The sequence below is a fragment of the Drosophila innubila genome (genome assembly GCF_004354385.1).
Source record: "Drosophila innubila isolate TH190305 chromosome 3R unlocalized genomic scaffold, UK_Dinn_1.0 2_E_3R, whole genome shotgun sequence".
In the NCBI taxonomy this organism is placed as follows: Eukaryota; Metazoa; Arthropoda; class Insecta; order Diptera; family Drosophilidae; genus Drosophila; species Drosophila innubila.
The window spans coordinates 18,392,286-18,413,678 of record NW_022995380.1 but is presented as its reverse complement, the minus strand read 5'-3'; the positions used below and the strand labels follow the sequence as shown (position 1 = coordinate 18,413,678).

The 21,393-nt window shown below is 30.3% G+C and overlaps 1 protein-coding gene across 1 annotated transcript in view; it reads right to left on the bottom strand.

The window, feature by feature from the left end:
- Positions 1–21,393, bottom strand: part of LOC117790666 (acetylcholine receptor subunit alpha-like 1) — a 33,875-nt gene that overhangs the window by 8,471 nt on the left and 4,011 nt on the right. Inside the window, exons 2-3 of the mRNA XM_034630170.1 lie at positions 20,581–20,625; positions 17,495–17,604 (exon numbers count right to left, since the gene is read on the bottom strand). Coding sequence (XP_034486061.1) covers positions 17,495–17,604; positions 20,581–20,625 — 155 coding nt within the window. The remainder of the gene's footprint in view (positions 1–17,494; positions 17,605–20,580; positions 20,626–21,393) is intronic.

Sequence of the window (21,393 nt, the reverse complement as noted above, 5' to 3'; positions counted from 1 at the left end):
TGACCCCCAGGCGTGGTTTTGGTTTTTCGGTTTGGTTATAAACTTTACTTCTCTTTTGTCTCTTTATTTTTTGTTGTCGCTCATCTCTCTTTCTCCCTCTCTCCCTCTCACACTCTGTGTGCTGTGCTCTTTGCAGGGCCGTCGGCCATTTTAAATGGTTTTTAGCCATTAATGGCTCGCTGCTCGACTTGGTCATCATTGTTGTTGCTGCTGTTGTTGTAATAACGTTTTAAAATGCTTTGTCTTTGGATTTGGATTTAGTGTACGAGTATGTCTGGCAATGGCAATGGCTATGGCTATAACTATGATTATGGCTTTAGCAATGGCTTTAGCTTTGGCTTTGGCAATGCCTTGCCCCGTCCATTGCCTAAGGACATGCCTGCTAATGGACAACGCAGGCAAACGTGGCAATCCTGGTGGAGCACATTCATTGACCATGGGCGTGCACGACTAAAACAACATTAGCAGCAATTTTTCGTATTTTAAAATGAATTTGTAATTAGAGGCTAAAATGTATTTTTAATTAGTTCAGTAATTTTAGTTGATCCAGCGAAAAAAAAACTCATTTTCATTCATTGCAGCTGCGCAATTTCTCCACCTAGTTATGTTATACACATGAAACCACACATACTGAGACACACGCAAACACACACACACATACACATGCACATACATTGCATTCAAAGCATTATAACTGAAAGCTTTGCGAACGTAGACGTGAATTAAAAGTTCGCAGACTAAGTGCTAAGAGGATTTAAAGAGGAGACTAGCTGATACACTAAAGTAAATAGATAGGATCCAAAATACCAGGGAATCAAAACAAAAGCAACTGTCAGTTCCGGTTTCGGTTTCGGTTCCGGTACCTCCCGAAACAACTATTTCGGAAAAAAAGTTGGTTTTTTTTTATGTACCAGTACAACAAATAAATATTGTAAAATTTTAAAATGATTACGTGCTGTTTTATACCTATTATTACATAAGATTTAATTTAAAACTTGAAGCTTGGTATTTAAAACCTTGAATGCAGAATGAATTAAGAGGTTAAACTATGATCAATATGACATTCCGTTTGAAATTTGGTTTTATTTTGACAAAGTTATGAATGTTTGATGTTGGTCAGACCTTTGACTCAGCAACTTTACAAGTCACAATTTTGGATCAATTTAACATGATTTTTTACAAAAAAATGAAACGTCTCAGAATCAAATTTCAAGTGTTGTTTTATACTTAATACGATATAAGTAGAATCTAGAGAAAAATATTTTTTTTTTAAGAATTTAATAAAATTTAAATGCAGAATGAATTAAAATGCCAAGTTATGAATAAAATGACATTCCGCTTAAAAATCGGTTCAGTTTTGATCAAGTTATGACAGTTTGAAGTTGGTCAGACTGCGGACTTAGCCACTTTACAAGTCAAAATTCTTGTCCAATTTCACATGATTTTTTACAAAAATAGAAAGGTCTCAGAATCAAGTTTAAAGTGTTGTTTTATACTTTTTTACGATAAAGGAGTTGATTAAAAGTGAAAACTTGAGATTTAAAATTTTGAATTTTGAAATTTCAAAGGGGACCCTTAGCATCGAAATCAATATCTAGTAGAATCTAAATATATTTTTTTAAGAATTTAATAAAATTTAAATGCAGAATGAATTAAAATGCCAAGTTATGAATAAAATGACATTCCGCTTAAAAATCGGTTCAGTTTTGATCAAGTTATGACAGTTTGAAGTTGGTCAGACTGCGGACTTAGCCACTTTACAAGTCAAAATTCTTGTCCAATTTCACATGATTTTTTACAAAAAATAGAAAGGTCTCAGAATCAAGTTTAAAGTGTTGTTTTATACTCATTACGATATAAAGAGTTGATTAAAAGTGAAAACTTGAGATTTAAAATTTTGAATTTTTGAAATTTCAAAGGGGGGACCCTTAGCATCGAAATCAATATCTAGTAGAATCTAGAGAAAAATATTTTTTTTTTAAGAATTTAATAAAATTTAAATGCAGAATGAATTAAAATGCCAAGTTATGAATAAAATGACATTCCGCTTAAAAATCGGTTCAGTTTTGATCAAGTTATGACAGTTTGAAGTTGGTCAGACTGCGGACTTAGCCACTTTACAAGTCAAAATTCTTGTCCAATTTCACATGATTTTTTACAAAAATAGAAAGGTCTCAGAATCAAGTTTAAAGTGTTGTTTTATACTTATTACGATATAAGAGTTGATTTAAAGTTAAAACTTGAGATTTAAAATTTTGAATTTTTGAAATTTCAAAGGGGACCCTTAGCATCGAAATCAATATCTAGTAGAATCTAGAGAAAATATATTTTTTTTTAAAATTTAATAAAATTTAAATGCAGAATGAATTAAAATGCCAAGTTATGAATAAAATGACATTCCGCTTAAAATCGGTTCAGTTTTGATCAAGTTATGACAGTTTGAAGTTGGTCAGACTGCGGACTTAGCCACTTTACAAGTCAAAATTCTTGTCCAATTTCACATGATTTTTTTACAAAAAAATAGAAAGGTCTCAGAATCAAGTTTAAAGTGTTGTTTTATACTTTTTACGATAAAGAGTTGATTAAAGTGAAAACTTGAGATTTAAAATTTTGAATTTTGAAATTTCAAAGGGGACCCTTAGCATCGAAATCAATATCTAGTAGAATCTAGAGGAAAATATATTTTTTTAGAATTTAATAAAATTTAAATGCAGAATGAATTAAAATGCCAAGTTATGAATAAAATGACATTCCGCTTAAAAATCGGTTCAGTTTTGATCAAGTTATGACAGTTTGAAGTTGGTCAGACTGCGGACTTAGCCACTTTACAAGTCAAAATTCTTGTCCAATTTCACATGATTTTTTACAAAAAATAGAAAGGTCTCAGAATCAAGTTTAAAGTGTTGTTTTATACTCATTACGATATAAAGAGTTGATTAAAAGTGAAAACTTGAGATTTAAAATTTTGAGTTTTTGAAATTTCAAAGGGGGGACCCTTAGCATCGAAATCAATATCTAGTAGAATCTAGAAAAAAATTTTTTTTTAAGAATTTAATAAAATTTAAATGCAGAATGAATTAAAATGCCAAGTTATGAATAAAATGACATTCCGCTTAAAAATCGGTTCAGTTTTGATCAAGTTATGACAGTTTGAAGTTGGTCAGACTGCGGACTTAGCCACTTTACAAGTCAAAATTCTTGTCCAATTTCACATGATTTTTTACAAAAAATAGAAAGGTCTCAGAATCAAGTTTAAAGTGTTGTTTTATACTTATTACGATATAAGGAGTTGATTTAAAGTTAAAACTTGAGATTTAAAATTTTGAATTTTGAAATTTTAAAGGGGACCCATAGCATCGAAATCAATATCTAGTAGAATCTAGAAAATATATTTTTTTAAGAATTTAATAAAATTTAAATGCAGAATGAATTAAAATGCCAAGTTATGAATAAAATGACATTCCGCTTAAAATCGGTTCAGTTTTGATCAAGTTATGACAGTTTGAAGTTGGTCAGACTGCGGACTTAGCCACTTTACAAGTCAAAATTCTTGTCCAATTTCACATGATTTTTTACAAAATAGAAAGGTCTCAGAATCAAGTTTAAAGTGTTGTTTTATACTTATTACGATATAAGGAGTTGATTAAAAGTGAAAACTTGAGATTTAAAATTTTGAATTTTGAAATTTCAAAGGGGACCCTTAGCATCGAAATCAATATCTAGTAGAATCTAGAGAAAATATTTTTTTTTAAGAATTTAATAAAATTTAAATGCAGAATGAATTAAAATGCCAAGTTATGAATAAAATGACATTCCGCTTAAAATCGGTTCAGTTTTGATCAAGTTATGACAGTTTGAAGTTGGTCAGACTGCGGACTTAGCCACTTTACAAGTCAAAATTCTTGTCCAATTTCACATGATTTTTTACAAAAAATAGAAAGGTCTCAGAATCAAGTTTAAAGTGTTGTTTTATACTTATTACGATATAAGGAGTTGATTTAAAGTTAAAACTTGAGATTTAAAATTTTGAATTTTTGAAATTTCAAAGGGGGGACCCTTAGCATCGAAATCAATATCTAGTAGAATCTAGAGGAAAATATATTTTTTTTAAGAATTTAATAAAATTTAAATGCAGAATGAATTAAAATGCCAAGTTATGAATAAAATGACATTCCGCTTAAAAATCGGTTCAGTTTTGATCAAGTTATGACAGTTTGAAGTTGGTCAGACTGCGGACTTAGCCACTTTACAAGTCAAAATTCTTGTCAATTTCATGATTTTTTACAAAAAATGAAAGGTCTCAGAATCAAGTTTAAAGTGTTGTTTTATACTTATTACGATATAAGGAGTTGATTAAAAGTGAAAACTTGAGATTTAAAATTTTGAATTTTGAAATTTCAAAGGGGACCCTTAGCATCGAAATCAATATCTAGTAGAATCTAGAGAAAATATTTTTTTTTAAAATTTAATAAAATTTAAATGCAGAATGAATTAAAATGCCAAGTTATGAATAAAATGACATTCCGCTTAAAATCGGTTCAGTTTTGATCAAGTTATGACAGTTTGAAGTTGGTCAGACTGCGGACTTAGCCACTTTACAAGTCAAAATTCTTGTCCAATTTCATGATTTTTTACAAAATAGAAAGGTCTCAGAATCAAGTTTAAAGTGTTGTTTTATACTTTTACGATAAAGGAGTTGATTAAAAGTGAAAACTTGAGATTTAAAATTTTGAATTTTGAAATTTCAAAGGGGACCCTTAGCATCGAAATCAATATCTAGTAGAATCTAGAGGAAAATATATTTTTTTTAAGAATTTAATAAAATTTAAATGCAGAATGAATTAAAATGCCAAGTTATGAATAAAATGACATTCCGCTTAAAAATCGGTTCAGTTTTGATCAAGTTATGACAGTTTGAAGTTGGTCAGACTGCGGACTTAGCCACTTTACAAGTCAAAATTCTTGTCCAATTTCACATGATTTTTTACAAAAAATAGAAAGGTCTCAGAATCAAGTTTAAAGTGTTGTTTTATACTTATTACGATATAAGGAGTTGATTTAAAGTTAAAACTTGAGATTTAAAATTTTGAATTTTTGAAATTTCAAAGGGGGGACCCTTAGCATCGAAATCAATATCTAGTAGAATCTAGAGGAAAATATATTTTTTTTAAGAATTTAATAAAATTTAAATGCAGAATGAATTAAAATGCCAAGTTATGAATAAAATGACATTCCGCTTAAAAATCGGTTCAGTTTTGATCAAGTTATGACAGTTTGAAGTTGGTCAGACTGCGGACTTAGCCACTTTACAAGTCAAAATTCTTGTCCAATTTCACATGATTTTTACAAAAAATAGAAAGGTCTCAGAATCAAGTTTAAAGTGTTGTTTTATACTTTTACGATAAAGAGTTGATTAAAAGTGAAAACTTGAGATTTAAAATTTTGAATTTTGAAATTTCAAAGGGGACCCTTAGCATCGAAATCAATATCTAGTAGAATCTAGGAAAATATTTTTTTTAAGAATTTAATAAAATTTAAATGCAGAATGAATTAAAATGCCAAGTTATGAATAAAATGACATTCCGCTTAAAATCGGTTCAGTTTTGATCAAGTTATGACAGTTTGAAGTTGGTCAGACTGCGGACTTAGCCACTTTACAAGTCAAAATTCTTGTCAATTTCACATGATTTTTTACAAAAAATAGAAAGGTCTCAGAATCAAGTTTAAAGTGTTGTTTTATACTTATTACGATATAAGGAGTTGATTAAAAGTAAAACTTGAGATTTAAAATTTTGAATTTTTGAAATTTCAAAGGGGGGACCCTTAGCATCGAAATCAATATCTAGTAGAATCTAGAGGAAAATATATTTTTTTTAAGAATTTAATAAAATTTAAATGCAGAATGAATTAAAATGCCAAGTTATGAATAAAATGACATTCCGCTTAAAAATCGGTTCAGTTTTGATCAAGTTATGACAGTTTGAAGTTGGTCAGACTGCGGACTTAGCCACTTTACAAGTCAAAATTCTTGTCCAATTTCACATGATTTTTTACAAAAATAGAAAGGTCTCAGAATCAAGTTTAAAGTGTTGTTTTATACTTATTACGATATAAGGAGTTGATTAAAGTGAAAACTTGAGATTTAAAATTTTGAATTTTGAAATTTCAAAGGGGACCCTAGCATCGAAATCAATATCTAGTAGAATCTAGAAAAATATTTTTTTTTAAGAATTTAATAAAATTTAAATGCAGAATGAATTAAAATGCCAAGTTATGAATAAAATGACATTCCGCTTAAAAATCGGTTCAGTTTTGATCAAGTTATGACAGTTTGAAGTTGGTCAGACTGCGGACTTAGCCACTTTACAAGTCAAATTCTTGTCCAATTTCACATGATTTTTTACAAAAATAGAAAGGTCTCAGAATCAAGTTTAAAGTGTTGTTTTATACTTTTACGATAAAGGAGTTGATTAAAAGTGAAAACTTGAGATTTAAAATTTTGAATTTTGAAATTTCAAAGGGGACCCTTAGCATCGAAATCAATATCTAGTAGAATCTAGAGGAAAATATATTTTTTTAAGAATTTAATAAAATTTAAATGCAGAATGAATTAAAATGCCAAGTTATGAATAAAATGACATTCCGCTTAAAATCGGTTCAGTTTTGATCAAGTTATGACAGTTTGAAGTTGGTCAGACTGCGGACTTAGCCACTTTACAAGTCAAAATTCTTGTCCAATTTCACATGATTTTTTACAAAAATAGAAAGGTCTCAGAATCAAGTTTAAAGTGTTGTTTTATACTCATTACGATATAAAGGAGTTGATTAAAAGTGAAAACTTGAGATTTAAAATTTTGAATTTTGAAATTTCAAAGGGGACCCTTAGCATCGAAATCAATATCTAGTAGAATCTAGAGAAAATATTTTTTTTTAAGAATTTAATAAAATTTAAATGCAGAATGAATTAAAATGCCAAGTTATGAATAAAATGACATTCCGCTTAAAATCGGTTCAGTTTTGATCAAGTTATGACAGTTTGAAGTTGGTCAGACTGCGGACTTAGCCACTTTACAAGTCAAAATTCTTGTCCAATTTCACATGATTTTTTACAAAAATAGAAAGGTCTCAGAATCAAGTTTAAAGTGTTGTTTTATACTTTACGATATAAGGAGTTGATTAAAAGTGAAAACTTGAGATTTAAAATTTTGAATTTTGAAATTTCAAAGGGGACCCTTAGCATCGAAATCAATATCTAGTAGAATCTAGAGGAAAATATATTTTTTTAAGAATTTAATAAAATTTAAATGCAGAATGAATTAAAATGCCAAGTTATGAATAAAATGACATTCCGCTTAAAATCGGTTCAGTTTTGATCAAGTTATGACAGTTTGAAGTTGGTCAGACTGCGGACTTAGCCACTTTACAAGTCAAAATTCTTGTCCAATTTCACATGATTTTTTACAAAAATAGAAAGGTCTCAGAATCAAGTTTAAAGTGTTGTTTTATACTTATTACGATATAAGGAGTTGATTAAAAGTGAAAACTTGAGATTTAAAATTTTGAATTTTTGAAATTTCAAAGGGGGGACCCTTAGCATCGAAATCAATATCTAGTAGAATCTAGAGGAAAATATATTTTTTTTAAGAATTTAATAAAATTTAAATGCAGAATGAATTAAAATGCCAAGTTATGAATAAAATGACATTCCGCTTAAAAATCGGTTCAGTTTTGATCAAGTTATGACAGTTTGAAGTTGGTCAGACTGCGGACTTAGCCACTTTACAAGTCAAAATTCTTGTCCAATTTCACATGATTTTTTAAAAAAAATAGAAAGGTCTTAGAATCAAGTTTAAAGTGTTGTTTTATACTTATTACGATATAAGGAGTTGATTAAAAGTGAAAACTTGAGATTTAAAATTTTGAATTTTGAAATTTCAAAGGGGACCCTTAGCATCGAAATCAATATCTAGTAGAATCTAGAGGAAAATATATTTTTTTTAAGAATTTAATAAAATTTAAATGCAGAATGAATTAAAATGCCAAGTTATGAATAAAATGACATTCCGCTTAAAAATCGGTTCAGTTTTGATCAAGTTATGACAGTTTGAAGTTGGTCAGACTGCGGACTTAGCCACTTTACAAGTCAAAATTCTTGTCCAATTTCACATGATTTTTTACAAAAAATAGAAAGGTCTCAGAATCAAGTTTAAAGTGTTGTTTTATACTTATTACGATATAAGGAGTTGATTAAAAGTGAAAACTTGAGATTTAAAATTTTGAATTTTTGAAATTTCAAAGGGGGGACCCTTAGCATCGAAATCAATATCTAGTAGAATCTAGAGCAAAATATATTTTTTTTAAGAATTAAATAAAATTTAAATGCAGAATGAATTAAAATGCCAAGTTATGAATAAAATGACATTCCGCTTAAAAATCGGTTCAGTTTTGATCAAGTTATGACAGTTTGAAGTTGGTCAGACTGCGGACTTAGCCACTTTACAAGTCAAAATTTTGTCCAATTTCACATGATTTTTTACAAAAAATAGAAAGGTCTCAGAATCAAGTTTAAAGTGTTGTTTTATACTTATTACGATATAAGGAGTTGATTAAAAGTGAAAACTTGAGATTTAAAATTTTGAATTTTGAAATTTCAAAGGGGACCCTTAGCATCGAAATCAATATCTAGTAGAATCTAGAGAAAATATTTTTTTTAAGAATTTAATAAAATTTAAATGCAGAATGAATTAAAATGCCAAGTTATGAATAAAATGACATTCCGCTTAAAATCGGTTCAGTTTTGATCAAGTTATGACAGTTTGAAGTTGGTCAGACTGCGGACTTAGCCACTTTACAAGTCAAAATTCTTGTCAATTTCACATGATTTTTTACAAAAAATAGAAAGGTCTCAGAATCAAGTTTAAAGTGTTGTTTTATACTTTACGATATAAGGAGTTGATTAAAAGTGAAAACTTGAGATTTAAAATTTTGAATTTTGAAATTTCAAAGGGGACCCTTAGCATCGAAATCAATATCTAGTAGAATCTAGAGGAAAATATATTTTTTTTAAGAATTTAATAAAATTTAAATGCAGAATGAATTAAAATGCCAAGTTATGAATAAAATGACATTCCGCTTAAAAATCGGTTCAGTTTTGATCAAGTTATGACAGTTTGAAGTTGGTCAGACTGCGGACTTAGCCACTTTACAAGTCAAAATTCTTGTCCAATTTCACATGATTTTTTACAAAAATAGAAAGGTCTCAGAATCAAGTTTAAAGTGTTGTTTTATACTAATTACGATATAAGAGTTGATTAAAAGTGAAAACTTGAGATTTAAAATTTTGAATTTTGAAATTTCAAAGGGGACCCTTAGCATCGAAATCAATATCTAGTAGAATCTAGAGAAAAATATTTTTTTTTAAAGAATTTAATAAAATTTAAATGCAGAATGAATTAAAATGCCAAGTTATGAATAAAATGACATTCCGCTTAAAAATCGGTTCAGTTTTGATCAAGTTATGACAGTTTGAAGTTGGTCAGACTGCGGACTTAGCCACTTTACAAGTCAAAATTCTTGTCCAATTTCACATGATTTTTTACAAAAAATAGAAAGGTCTCAGAATCAAGTTTAAAGTGTTGTTTTATACTTTTTACGATAAAAGGAGTTGATTAAAAGTGAAAACTTGAGATTTAAAATTTTGAATTTTTGAAATTTCAAAGGGGGGACCCTTAGCATCGAAATCAATATCTAGTAGAATCTAGAGGAAAATATATTTTTTTTAAGAATTTAATAAAATTTAAATGCAGAATGAATTAAAATGCCAAGTTATGAATAAAATGACATTCCGCTTAAAAATCGGTTCAGTTTTGATCAAGTTATGACAGTTTGAAGTTGGTCAGACTGCGGACTTAGCCACTTTACAAGTCAAAATTCTTGTCAATTTCACATGATTTTTTACAAAAAATAGAAAGGTCTCAGAATCAAGTTTAAAGTGTTGTTTTATACTAATTACGATATAAGGAGTTGATTAAAAGTGAAAACTTGAGATTTAAAATTTTGAATTTTTGAAATTTCAAAGGGGGGACCCTTAGCATCGAAATCAATATCTAGTAGAATCTAGAGGAAAATATTTTTTAAGAATTTAATAAAATTTAAATGCAGAATGAATTAAAATGCCAAATTATGAATAAAATGACATTCCGCTTAAAAATCGGTTCAGTTTTGATCAAGTTATGACAGTTTGAAGTTGGTCAGACTGCGGACTTAGCCACTTTACAAGTCAAAATTTTGTCAATTTCACATGATTTTTTACAAAAATAGAAAGGTCTCAGAATCAAGTTTAAAGTGTTGTTTTATACTAATTACGATATAAGAGTTGATTAAAAGTGAAAACTTGAGATTTAAAATTTTGAATTTTGAAATTTCAAAGGGGACCCTTAGCATCGAAATCAATATCTAGTAGAATCTAGAAAAATATTTTTTTTTAAGAATTTAATAAAATTTAAATGCAGAATGAATTAAAATGCCAAATTATGAATAAAATGACATTCCGCTTAAAAATCGGTTCAGTTTTGATCAAGTTATGACAGTTTGAAGTTGGTCAGACTGCGGACTTAGCCACTTTACAAGTCAAAATTCTTGTCCAATTTCACATGATTTTTTACAAAAAATAGAAAGGTCTCAGAATCAAGTTTAAAGTGTTGTTTTATACTTATTACGATATAAGGAGTTGATTAAAAGTGAAAACTTGAGATTTAAAATTTTGAATTTTTGAAATTTCAAAGGGGGGACCCTTAGCATCGAAATCAATATCTAGTAGAATCTAGAGGAAAATATATTTTTTTTTAAGAATTTAATAAAATTTAAATGCAGAATGAATTAAAATGCCAATTATGAATAAAATGACATTCCGCTTAAAAATCGGTTCAGTTTTGATCAAGTTATGACAGTTTGAAGTTGGTCAGACTGCGGACTTAGCCACTTTACAAGTCAAAATTTTGTCCAATTTCACATGATTTTTACAAAAATAGAAAGGTCTCAGAATCAAGTTTAAAGTGTTGTTTTATACTTATTACGATATAAGGAGTTGATTAAAAGTGAAAACTTGAGATTTAAAATTTTGAATTTTGAAATTTCAAAGGGGGACCCTTAGCATCGAAATCAATATCTAGTAGAATCTAGAGAAAATATTTTTTTTTAAGAATTTAATAAAATTTAAATGCAGAATGAATTAAAATGCCAAGTTATGAATAAAATGACATTCCGCTTAAAATCGGTTCAGTTTTGATCAAGTTATGACAGTTTGAAGTTGGTCAGACTGCGGACTTAGCCACTTTACAAGTCAAAATTCTTGTCAATTTCACATGATTTTTTACAAAAATAGAAAGGTCTCAGAATCAAGTTTAAAGTGTTGTTTTATACTAATTACGATATAAGGAGTTGATTAAAAGTGAAAACTTGAGATTTAAAATTTTGAATTTTGAAATTTCAAAGGGGACCCTTAGCATCGAAATCAATATCTAGTAGAATCTAGAGGAAAATATTTTTTTTAAGAATTTAATAAAATTTAAATGCAGAATGAATTAAAATGCCAAGTTATGAATAAAATGACATTCCGCTTAAAAATCGGTTCAGTTTTGATCAAGTTATGACAGTTTGAAGTTGGTCAGACTGCGGACTTAGCCACTTTACAAGTCAAAATTCTTGTCAATTTCACATGATTTTTACAAAAAATAGAAAGGTCTCAGAATCAAGTTTAAAGTGTTGTTTTATACTTATTACGATATAAGGAGTTGATTAAAGTGAAAACTTGAGATTTAAAATTTTGAATTTTGAAATTTCAAAGGGGACCCTTAGCATCGAAATCAATATCTAGTAGAATCTAGAGGAAAATATTTTTTTTAAGAATTTAATAAAATTTAAATGCAGAATGAATTAAAATGCCAAATTATGAATAAAATGACATTCCGCTTAAAAATCGGTTCAGTTTTGATCAAGTTATGACAGTTTGAAGTTGGTCAGACTGCGGACTTAGCCACTTTACAAGTCAAAATTCTTGTCCAATTTCACATGATTTTTTACAAAAATAGAAAGGTCTCAGAATCAAGTTTAAAGTGTTGTTTTATACTTATTACGATATAAGGAGTTGATTAAAAGTGAAAACTTGAGATTTAAAATTTTGAATTTTGAAATTTCAAAGGGGACCCTTAGCATCGAAATCAATATCTAGTAGAATCTAGAGAAAATATTTTTTTTAAGAATTTAATAAAATTTAAATGCAGAATGAATTAAAATGCCAAATTATGAATAAAATGACATTCCGCTTAAAATCGGTTCAGTTTTGATCAAGTTATGACAGTTTGAAGTTGGTCAGACTGCGGACTTAGCCACTTTACAAGTCAAAATTCTTGTCAATTTCACATGATTTTTTACAAAAATAGAAAGGTCTCAGAATCAAGTTTAAAGTGTTGTTTTATACTTATTACGATATAAGGAGTTGATTAAAAGTGAAAACTTGAGATTTAAAATTTTGAATTTTGAAATTTCAAAGGGGACCCTTAGCATCGAAATCAATATCTAGTAGAATCTAGAGGAAAATATATTTTTTTTAAGAATTTAATAAAATTTAAATGCAGAATGAATTAAAATGCCAAGTTATGAATAAAATGACATTCCGCTTAAAAATCGGTTCAGTTTTGATCAAGTTATGACCTGTCTCTTATACACATCTAGATGTGTATAAGAGACAGGTTTGAAGTTGGTCAGACTGCGGACTTAGCCACTTTACAAGTCAAAATTCTTGTCCAATTTCACATGATTTTTTACAAAAAATAGAAAGGTCTCAGAATCAAGTTTAAAGTGTTGTTTTATACTTATTACGATATAAGGAGTTGATTTAAAGTGAAAACTTGAGATTTAAAATTTAGAATTTTTGAAATTTCAAAGGGGGGACCCTTAGCATCGAAATCAATATCTAGTAGAATCTAGAGGAAAATATATTTTTTTTAAGAATTTAATAAAATTTAAATGCAGAATGAATTAAAATGCCAAGTTATGAATAAAATGACATTCCGCTTAAAATCGGTTCAGTTTTGATCAAGTTATGACAGTTTGAAGTTGGTCAGACTGCGGACTTAGCCACTTTACAAGTCAAAATTCTTGTCCAATTTCACATGATTTTTACAAAAAATAGAAAGGTCTCAGAATCAAGTTTAAAGTGTTGTTTTATACTTATTACGATATAAGGAGTTGATTAAAAGTGAAAACTTGAGATTTAAAATTTTGAATTTTGAAATTTCAAAGGGGACCCTTAGCATCGAAATCAATATCTAGTAGAATCTAGAGAAAATATTTTTTTTTAAGAATTTAATAAAATTTAAATGCAGAATGAATTAAAATGCCAAGTTATGAATAAAATGACATTCCGCTTAAAAATCGGTTCAGTTTTGATCAAGTTATGACAGTTTGAAGTTGGTCAGACTGCGGACTTAGCCACTTTACAAGTCAAAATTTTGTCCAATTTCACATGATTTTTACAAAAAATAGAAAGGTCTCAGAATCAAGTTTAAAGTGTTGTTTTATACTTATTACGATATAAGGAGTTGATTTAAAGTGAAAACTTGAGATTTAAAATTTTGAATTTTGAAATTTCAAAGGGGACCCTTAGCATCGAAATCAATATCTAGTAGAATCTAGAGGAAAATATATTTTTTTAAGAATTTAATAAAATTTAAATGCAGAATGAATTAAAATGCCAAGTTATGAATAAAATGACATTCCGCTTAAAATCGGTTCAGTTTTGATCAAGTTATGACAGTTTGAAGTTGGTCAGACTGCGGACTTAGCCACTTTACAAGTCAAAATTCTTGTCAATTTCACATGATTTTTTTACAAAAATAGAAAGGTCTCAGAATCAAGTTTAAAGTGTTGTTTTATACTTATTACGATATAAGGAGTTGATTAAAAGTGAAATCTTGAGATTTAAAATTTTGAATTTTGAAATTTCAAAGGGGACCCTTAGCATCGAAATCAATATCTAGTAGAATCTAGAGGAAAATATTTTTTTTAAGAATTTAATAAAATTTAAATGCAGAATGAATTAAAATGCCAAGTTATGAATAAATTGACATTCCGCTTAAAAATCGGTTCAGTATTGATCAAGTTATGACAGTTTGAAGTTGGTCAGACTGCGGACTTAGCCACTTTACAAGTCAAAATTCTTGTCCAATTTCACATGATTTTTTACAAAAAATAGAAAGGTCTCAGAATCAAGTTTAAAGTGTTGTTTCTAATTACGATATGAGGAGTTGATAACTTGATAACTTGAGATTTAAGATTTAGAATTTTCGAAATTTCAAAGGGGGTACCCTTACCATTAATATCAAATTCTGGCGAATCTGAAGAAAATTTTTTTTTTAGTTTAAGTTTAACCCAAACCTTTTACTTGTTTCAATTTCTTAGCATACGTGTATATTTTAAGTTCTCCATGATTCTTCAACAGTTTGCAACACTTATAAAGTTTATATCACGTAATGTTTGGGTATATCTGTGGAGTATAGAAACAAAGCTGAGAGAAACTGTTCGCAGTCGACATGATTGAAGCTGTCTGAGTGCTATTTTAATTTCTTGGATCAACATGAAAATTAATTGCTGGAATTAAGCGGCTTTCACAAATATGAGCACAGTTGCTGTCTCTGCAGTCATCGTTGTTGTTGTCGTTGTCGTTGTCGCAGTCGCTTTCAAGGCAGACAGAAGCCGAGCTGTGGCTTAGAAGTGGGCTGCCTATGGCTAATGGCAGTGCTTATTTATTGCACAAACTTGCCACACACATAGAGAGAAGTGATGTTGAATTGGGGACTCGGTTTCGATGCCTATTTAATGAGAACCACGTCAAAAACACAAGGCTAATTATGTTTGGTCAGCAGCAGAGATAGATCTCTCTCTTAGCAACTAAATTGCTGACAATTTGCAAATGTATAAAACTGCAAAATTGACAAACGCGGCAAATGCAAAGCGCTTTCGATATGCAATTGAGCCGCAAACAATTAGAGCAACAGCAACAGCAATAGCAACAACATTAACAACAACAAGCGTTTGCCACGTCCAATAAATTACAACTTTGAATGTTGTTTGGAAAACATGGCTGTGGCATTATATTCTATTTTCTGGGCCAACATGACGGTCTGGCAGGTATTTCTGCTTTTTGACCATGTTGTTGTTTTGTTGCGCATTTACAATGGGGCCCTTCCAACTATTTGTTAGTTATTTCACGTTTAGCAGGCAATTAAACATTTTTCATTGCATACAAATGGGCGCAATTTCGACGGCAAGAATTTTCATTCTCTCCTTCTTTGTTGTGTGTGGTTGTACGAGTGCGTGTGTGCGTGTATGTGTGTTTTGGCTATTGTGAGTTTGTCTTGGTCAGAGAAAAATACAAAAAAATTGCGGCATAAAATATTGCCAGTTTTGGACGCAATTCGCAAATTAAACGCAATTTCTGTGCTGTGTGCGCTCTTTTGGACATGGGAAAATGTATTTGCATTTAAGATATCAAGAACGGCACACACTATATACACTGCAATTCGTCATATGCAGCAGTATTTTATGCTTAATTGTTATTATTTAACTGGCAAATAGAGAATAATTCCACAAAATAAATACATTTCTTTTCTACAATATATTTTTATGTCAGTAATACTTTTGTCAATATTAAAGCAAGGCAGATAAATCTTAAAATTATCATCCTTTATATTATTTAACTGGCAAATAGAGAATATTTCCAATAAATAATTTAATTTTTTTTCTTCAATATATTCCAAAATTTGCAAGGTTAAATGTCCTTATCATAAAAAAAAACTCACAAATATTAAGTTTCAAGAACAAATCTCGATTGATTTTTAATATACTTTATTGGCTGCTTCAAGGAAACATTTTATGTGAGTCAAAGGAAAATCTGTGAATCCTTCTGTGGACACAAAGTTAAATGGACTTTACAGAGGCAATTTATTTTGACCAAACACAATTAACTACAAGTGTTCGAGGCGAACAAAAGGCACTTCAAGTTCAATTTAATACGACAGGAGAGGCATTGAAACTGTATAGGGCTAAAAACGGGGATGTGCAGGGGAGAGGAGATGGCGACTATCCCAAGCATTGCTTCATTATAGCCTCTACAAATTATTTGCAGTTTAAAAACGGTCCTGAGATGGACGACAATGGCGGTCATATAACACGCATTGCGTTCACATTTCTCAGTCTGGATATATGTATGTATCTCTGTGTGTGTCGTATTTGTGGTGTGTGTGTGTGTCTGTCTGTATTGTGTGTGTGTGTGTGTCAATGTAAGTACCACGGAGTTGCCATAGTTACGCACAACAACGACAATGCTTTTGTCGTTGTTGCCAAATGAAATTTAAGCTTTTTCCAAGCAATAAATTACGAGTTTTTATGACTCTGCCAAATCACATATACACACATACACACATACATATACATATACATATATACACCCCAAAATAGTTGGTAAAACCAAGGCAACAAACGCGCACAGCAGCCAAGTCAAACCCCATCCAAACTCAACCAAGAAAAAAAAAGGTGGAAGAAAAAGAGAACCCAATATGGCACATAAAGCGCGTAAGCCGATCTGCCAAAGAAGCGATGTCCTTACTGGTGTTGTAGGCACTAAAGTCAAGTGTTGGCCAACAGCAAAGCAAGTGGCACAGTGGAAGCAACGTGCAAAATTACAACAAATTTTCATAATCAATTGTAACAATTTTAGAAATTATATTTTAGATTAAAACTGAATAATAATTGAACAAAAAAAGTCTGCAACTTTCATTATAATTTTAATAAAGTGATCTAATTTAAAATTTGAGTTTTAAACTTGAAGAAAAGTGTAGCATAAAGTTAATAAAATTTAAAAATAACCAAAAATTAGGCTTTGAAAGAAAAAGCCTTAATAAATCGTTTATAATAGAGTTAATTTCAACAAAATCTAAAAACAATTGGAACAGGCTTAGCGTATTTCTTTAAGGTCTTTTTACTTGGATAGTCTCCATTCCCATACTTATACCACTATGCCATTTGCTTTTGGCTGGCTTCCCTCCAAGAGTGAAATACGATACAAAGCACATTATAATAATTACAGCGAGCATAGCAAAACAAAACGTCCAATTTGAGAAGGCAGACGAGTTGGCAGCCATTTTATGCTGAGGTTGAGCATAAAGGCCTGCCAGGCCCCCTCCTTTTGGGCATCGTTGTAGTGTTGAACCCTTGGCCAGTTTCTTTGCTACCATGTTACATTGAAATAAAAATACGTTAATCATCGGCTGATAAATTGCCAGCGTAACTGTGAGCCTTGATTTATTCGCCCATCGCGCCCATTGGGCAATTATGTAAATGGATCCAGGCGCCAAAGCCCCCTTGACTGATACTCTTATTCTTAACATAATCAAATCGGTTAAAATGCGATATATGAAAGTGATCAAAAACTTACTTGTTATATAGTACAATATCCGGCAGCCATATGTGTTCTGAGGGCACATGCAGCGTGTCGACACCACCATAGTCATCGGGATTCCATTTCAATTTGTAGTCGTTCCATTCCTGAAACAAAATAAACAATTTTTTATATAAAAATATCTAAAGTAACAAGAAATATTATTGTATCGCATTCAATAGTAAATATCATTATGCTGAATTTATGGGAAAATGAAATTGTCATTTACATTAGTCGCCTGGTGAAACTCTACGTTACATAATACTATATGCATATATGTAGATTTGAATTGCAATTGTGGTGTTCACTGACACACAGGCACATACTTATATGTATACAAATCTATATAGTTTGTATAGATTGCGATTGCATATGTCCTTTGTTGTTATTGCAATTAATGTTCCAATTGCGTTCTATTAATTATGCATTAATTTATTGGTCGCTAAGCTGTTGGCGTTAAATTAAATTTTCATAATAGAATTGCGATGCTGCATGCCACGCAACTGTTTGCTCTTCTTCATGTTATCCTTTTTCATGCCCAACGGGCGGAAGAGTATCTACAGCTAAAGGGACCACAGAATCGGTCAAAAGGTTGAGTCTAAAGAGGAAAACAATGTGGTTGATTTAATTAGTCTAGTTATCAGGCAACCCTTTTTGCGATAGTCCTTAAGTTGATAAAAAGGCAATTTTTCTTATCTTAATTTGTGTTTTATAGATTATTAATTTGTTGGGCACTTATAATTCTATTAAATATATTTTCAGTAATTATTTTTTAATTATTCAAGTGAAGTGAATTATTGTTTATTAATAAATTGCCTGATGCTTGCTATAAATTTCAATATATTATAAAATCTTATATAAATTGATAACCATTTTTTTTTGTCATCTGCCTCGATTTTCACTTTTGTTTACATTTAATACCATTTAACTAATTCAATATATTTAGAATAAGTTTTATATTGAATATTTGATCATTTTTGGTCTGTTTTGTTTAGAATTTTCTTGTCTTTCATATTTTTAAATGAATTTCAATCTGTTAGCTAAATAGAACCTGTTTAAGAAGTAACTAAATATTTATTTAATTTACCTACATTCTTTCTTATAATAAGTAGAGTAAATATTTGTCGGGCAGACTCTACTTAGGGTATATTATATTGTAATTATGTTGATTGTCGCACTATTTATGTAAAATGTATTGTGAATGCCATTTGGGTGCTGTTTCCTGCATTGAACTGCAATTCACAATGGGATTATGGTAGCGGTTGAAAAATGCTGTATATAAATGTTGGCCAAGCGTGAAATGCTCAATAAAAATAACAAATTAGGGAGAGTTCGGGTATGGTATTTAAGCGGATATATTGCTTTTAATGTTTAATACGTTTGAGTTAAGTTTAATTTGCTAAATTTTATGAGATTTAGCAGAGTGTGGCATTAAAATTATCATTGCACGACTAGTTTGTAAATTAACTACATTAACATTCTAGTAATAATTTTTGTTTATTGATACATTTTTAAACCGACAAGCAATTTATTATGATAAACGAAACATTCTAAAACAAAATCCGCATCGGATATTTTATTTTCACAAACATTTTAACAATTAAACAAATTGCAAATTTAAATGGGGTTGTCAATTGCGAATTCTGACATCTGGATAAGAATGATGACAGCTATTCTCACACGCACACACTCATATACACGTACAGTCAAGCGATTATGAATATGCGGGTGCACGCATTTGTGGTTTTATGGACATAATGTTGAATATTCATGAGCGTGCCACGAAACTGAAATCAAACAAACAAACAAACTGCAGTAGCGTAAACAACGGCAACAAATAACAAATATATAATACAATTAAACAGTCCTGTTCCAAAAGTCAATTCTGTAAACTATTTGCAAAACGAGCTTGTCCTACTTTTCGGATCTGAATATAATTGAAATTCCAAGTTTAATACATAATAAGGGCTTTAAGCTGATTACAAAGTGCATTTTAAAACACGACTGTAAATACTTTAATATTTTATATTGCATAGACTTCTTAATTGATTTGGTAGTAATAGAAATAGTTTGGCGGGATTATTGAAACGTATTTCATATGGTGATAATGTAGTAATTTGCATTAGCGGTTTTTATGAGATTTTGTTTGCGGGAACAGTCTCGTTAAACATTTGTAATGAGTTCAAATTATATTTGTCGAAATGTCTATGCACGTTTTTGAAATTCAAACACAAATAGAAACCCAGATGAGCTGCATTATTTATATGCAATTTCGGCGATTGGCTTTTGTTTTGTCAACTGGGTGACCAGAAACTTAGCATGAGCTTTTATTGTTAGAGGAAGGGAAGGAGGCAAAAAGCTATTGACTGCAATTTGTGCAAAGGATTTTGTGTGCATATTTTATGCAAAAACTTTAAAGCTGCTCCATTCAAGTGCCTAAAAGCTGCTTGCCAACAATGTGCCAACCCAGACAATAGTAATACTCGTACACTCAGAAAAAAAATCAAGTATTCTGATTTTTTCTTGTACAAAATTTTTCCATTTTATTTTTAATTCCATAAAACTTATTTCTATAGTTGTTTTTAGTACGAAGGGAACTAAAAATATTAAATTCATTTACAAATCATACCCATTCAAACTAGTACGCAGAACGAAATTTGTTCGTAGTGTAGAAATAAATATGTATTCGTATTTATATAGCTGCTGTTGGGTATTCTCTTAGTTGTTGTTGTGGCACCAACTGGCCAAGGCATTAGTGCTAAGGGAATGCACATATAAATACGAATAGGAATATCCTGTGGAATGGCTAAAAGGGTGGCATGCCACTTGTCCGAGTGCAAACTATTGCTTTCAATCCAAGAGTTGCAAGTACTGGTCACAAATTGGCATTATGCGAAAGCGGGAACGAAAATTGGCTACAAAAATAATTTTGCATTTGCTCGCTGGCTGCAGGGATAAGTGCAAATGGCAAAGTCATGTTCCACGGAAACGTTAAGAAGATTGGCAGCCAAATCACAAAATTCCAGCATCACAAAAAAGTTAAAAAAAAAAAAACCGAAGAGAAGAGAAATATTTGAACTCACCTGCTCCACCCACACGTTGGTCGTCATAATCTGATTTTTTAAATTCTGCAATGAAAATAAATTGAAAAAATATTTGGTTAGTTTCGAATTCAAACAAAAATTCAATCAGTATTCGTGAATGAAATGCGCTCTGTAAGCTAAAAAGTTTGTAAAAGTTGATGCTCGACAGTCAAATACTCAGTAGGGATTTTAGTCGAACAAAATATTATTCGGAAAGTAAGCTATTCTTATATTCAAAAACAAATTATTAAAGAGATTATCCAAAACGATTTGTAAACTTGTATTTTTATTATTTTAAACTCATTTTATCAAATTAAACGGATCAAATTTAATATCAGTATTCAGTTAACCTTTAAGAATAGAGTAGAAAGACTTGTTCAAGTGCCTGAACAGTGGAATTATTGAAGAGGTGGAAAGAGAATGAAAAGAAAAAGGGGTGGGGGAGAAGGGGAGTGTTGGTATGAGAATGGCAATGGGGTCTCTGCATTTGTGACAACTTGAGCATTGAGTGGGGACCATCAAATTGAAAATAGTTGCGACGAGCGAATGTTTTTTTAGTGAACTGAAGAACTGAGATGCTTCTGGTGTCGGTTAACAAATGCATATCAAATTTGCCGAGCTAAATGGAAGGGGGGGAAAGAGTAAAGAAGGGTGTGTGGTTTGTTGGTTGTCAAGTGGTTGCCCATGACGTTCCCTGGGTTAAATGCTGCTGCAGCTGGTTAGTTTCGAGTGTTGGCTAAACAAATAAGAAATAGACAGATAGAGAGAGAGAGAGCGAGAGTCAAAGCTTTCTTAATGCATCATTGAGTTTTA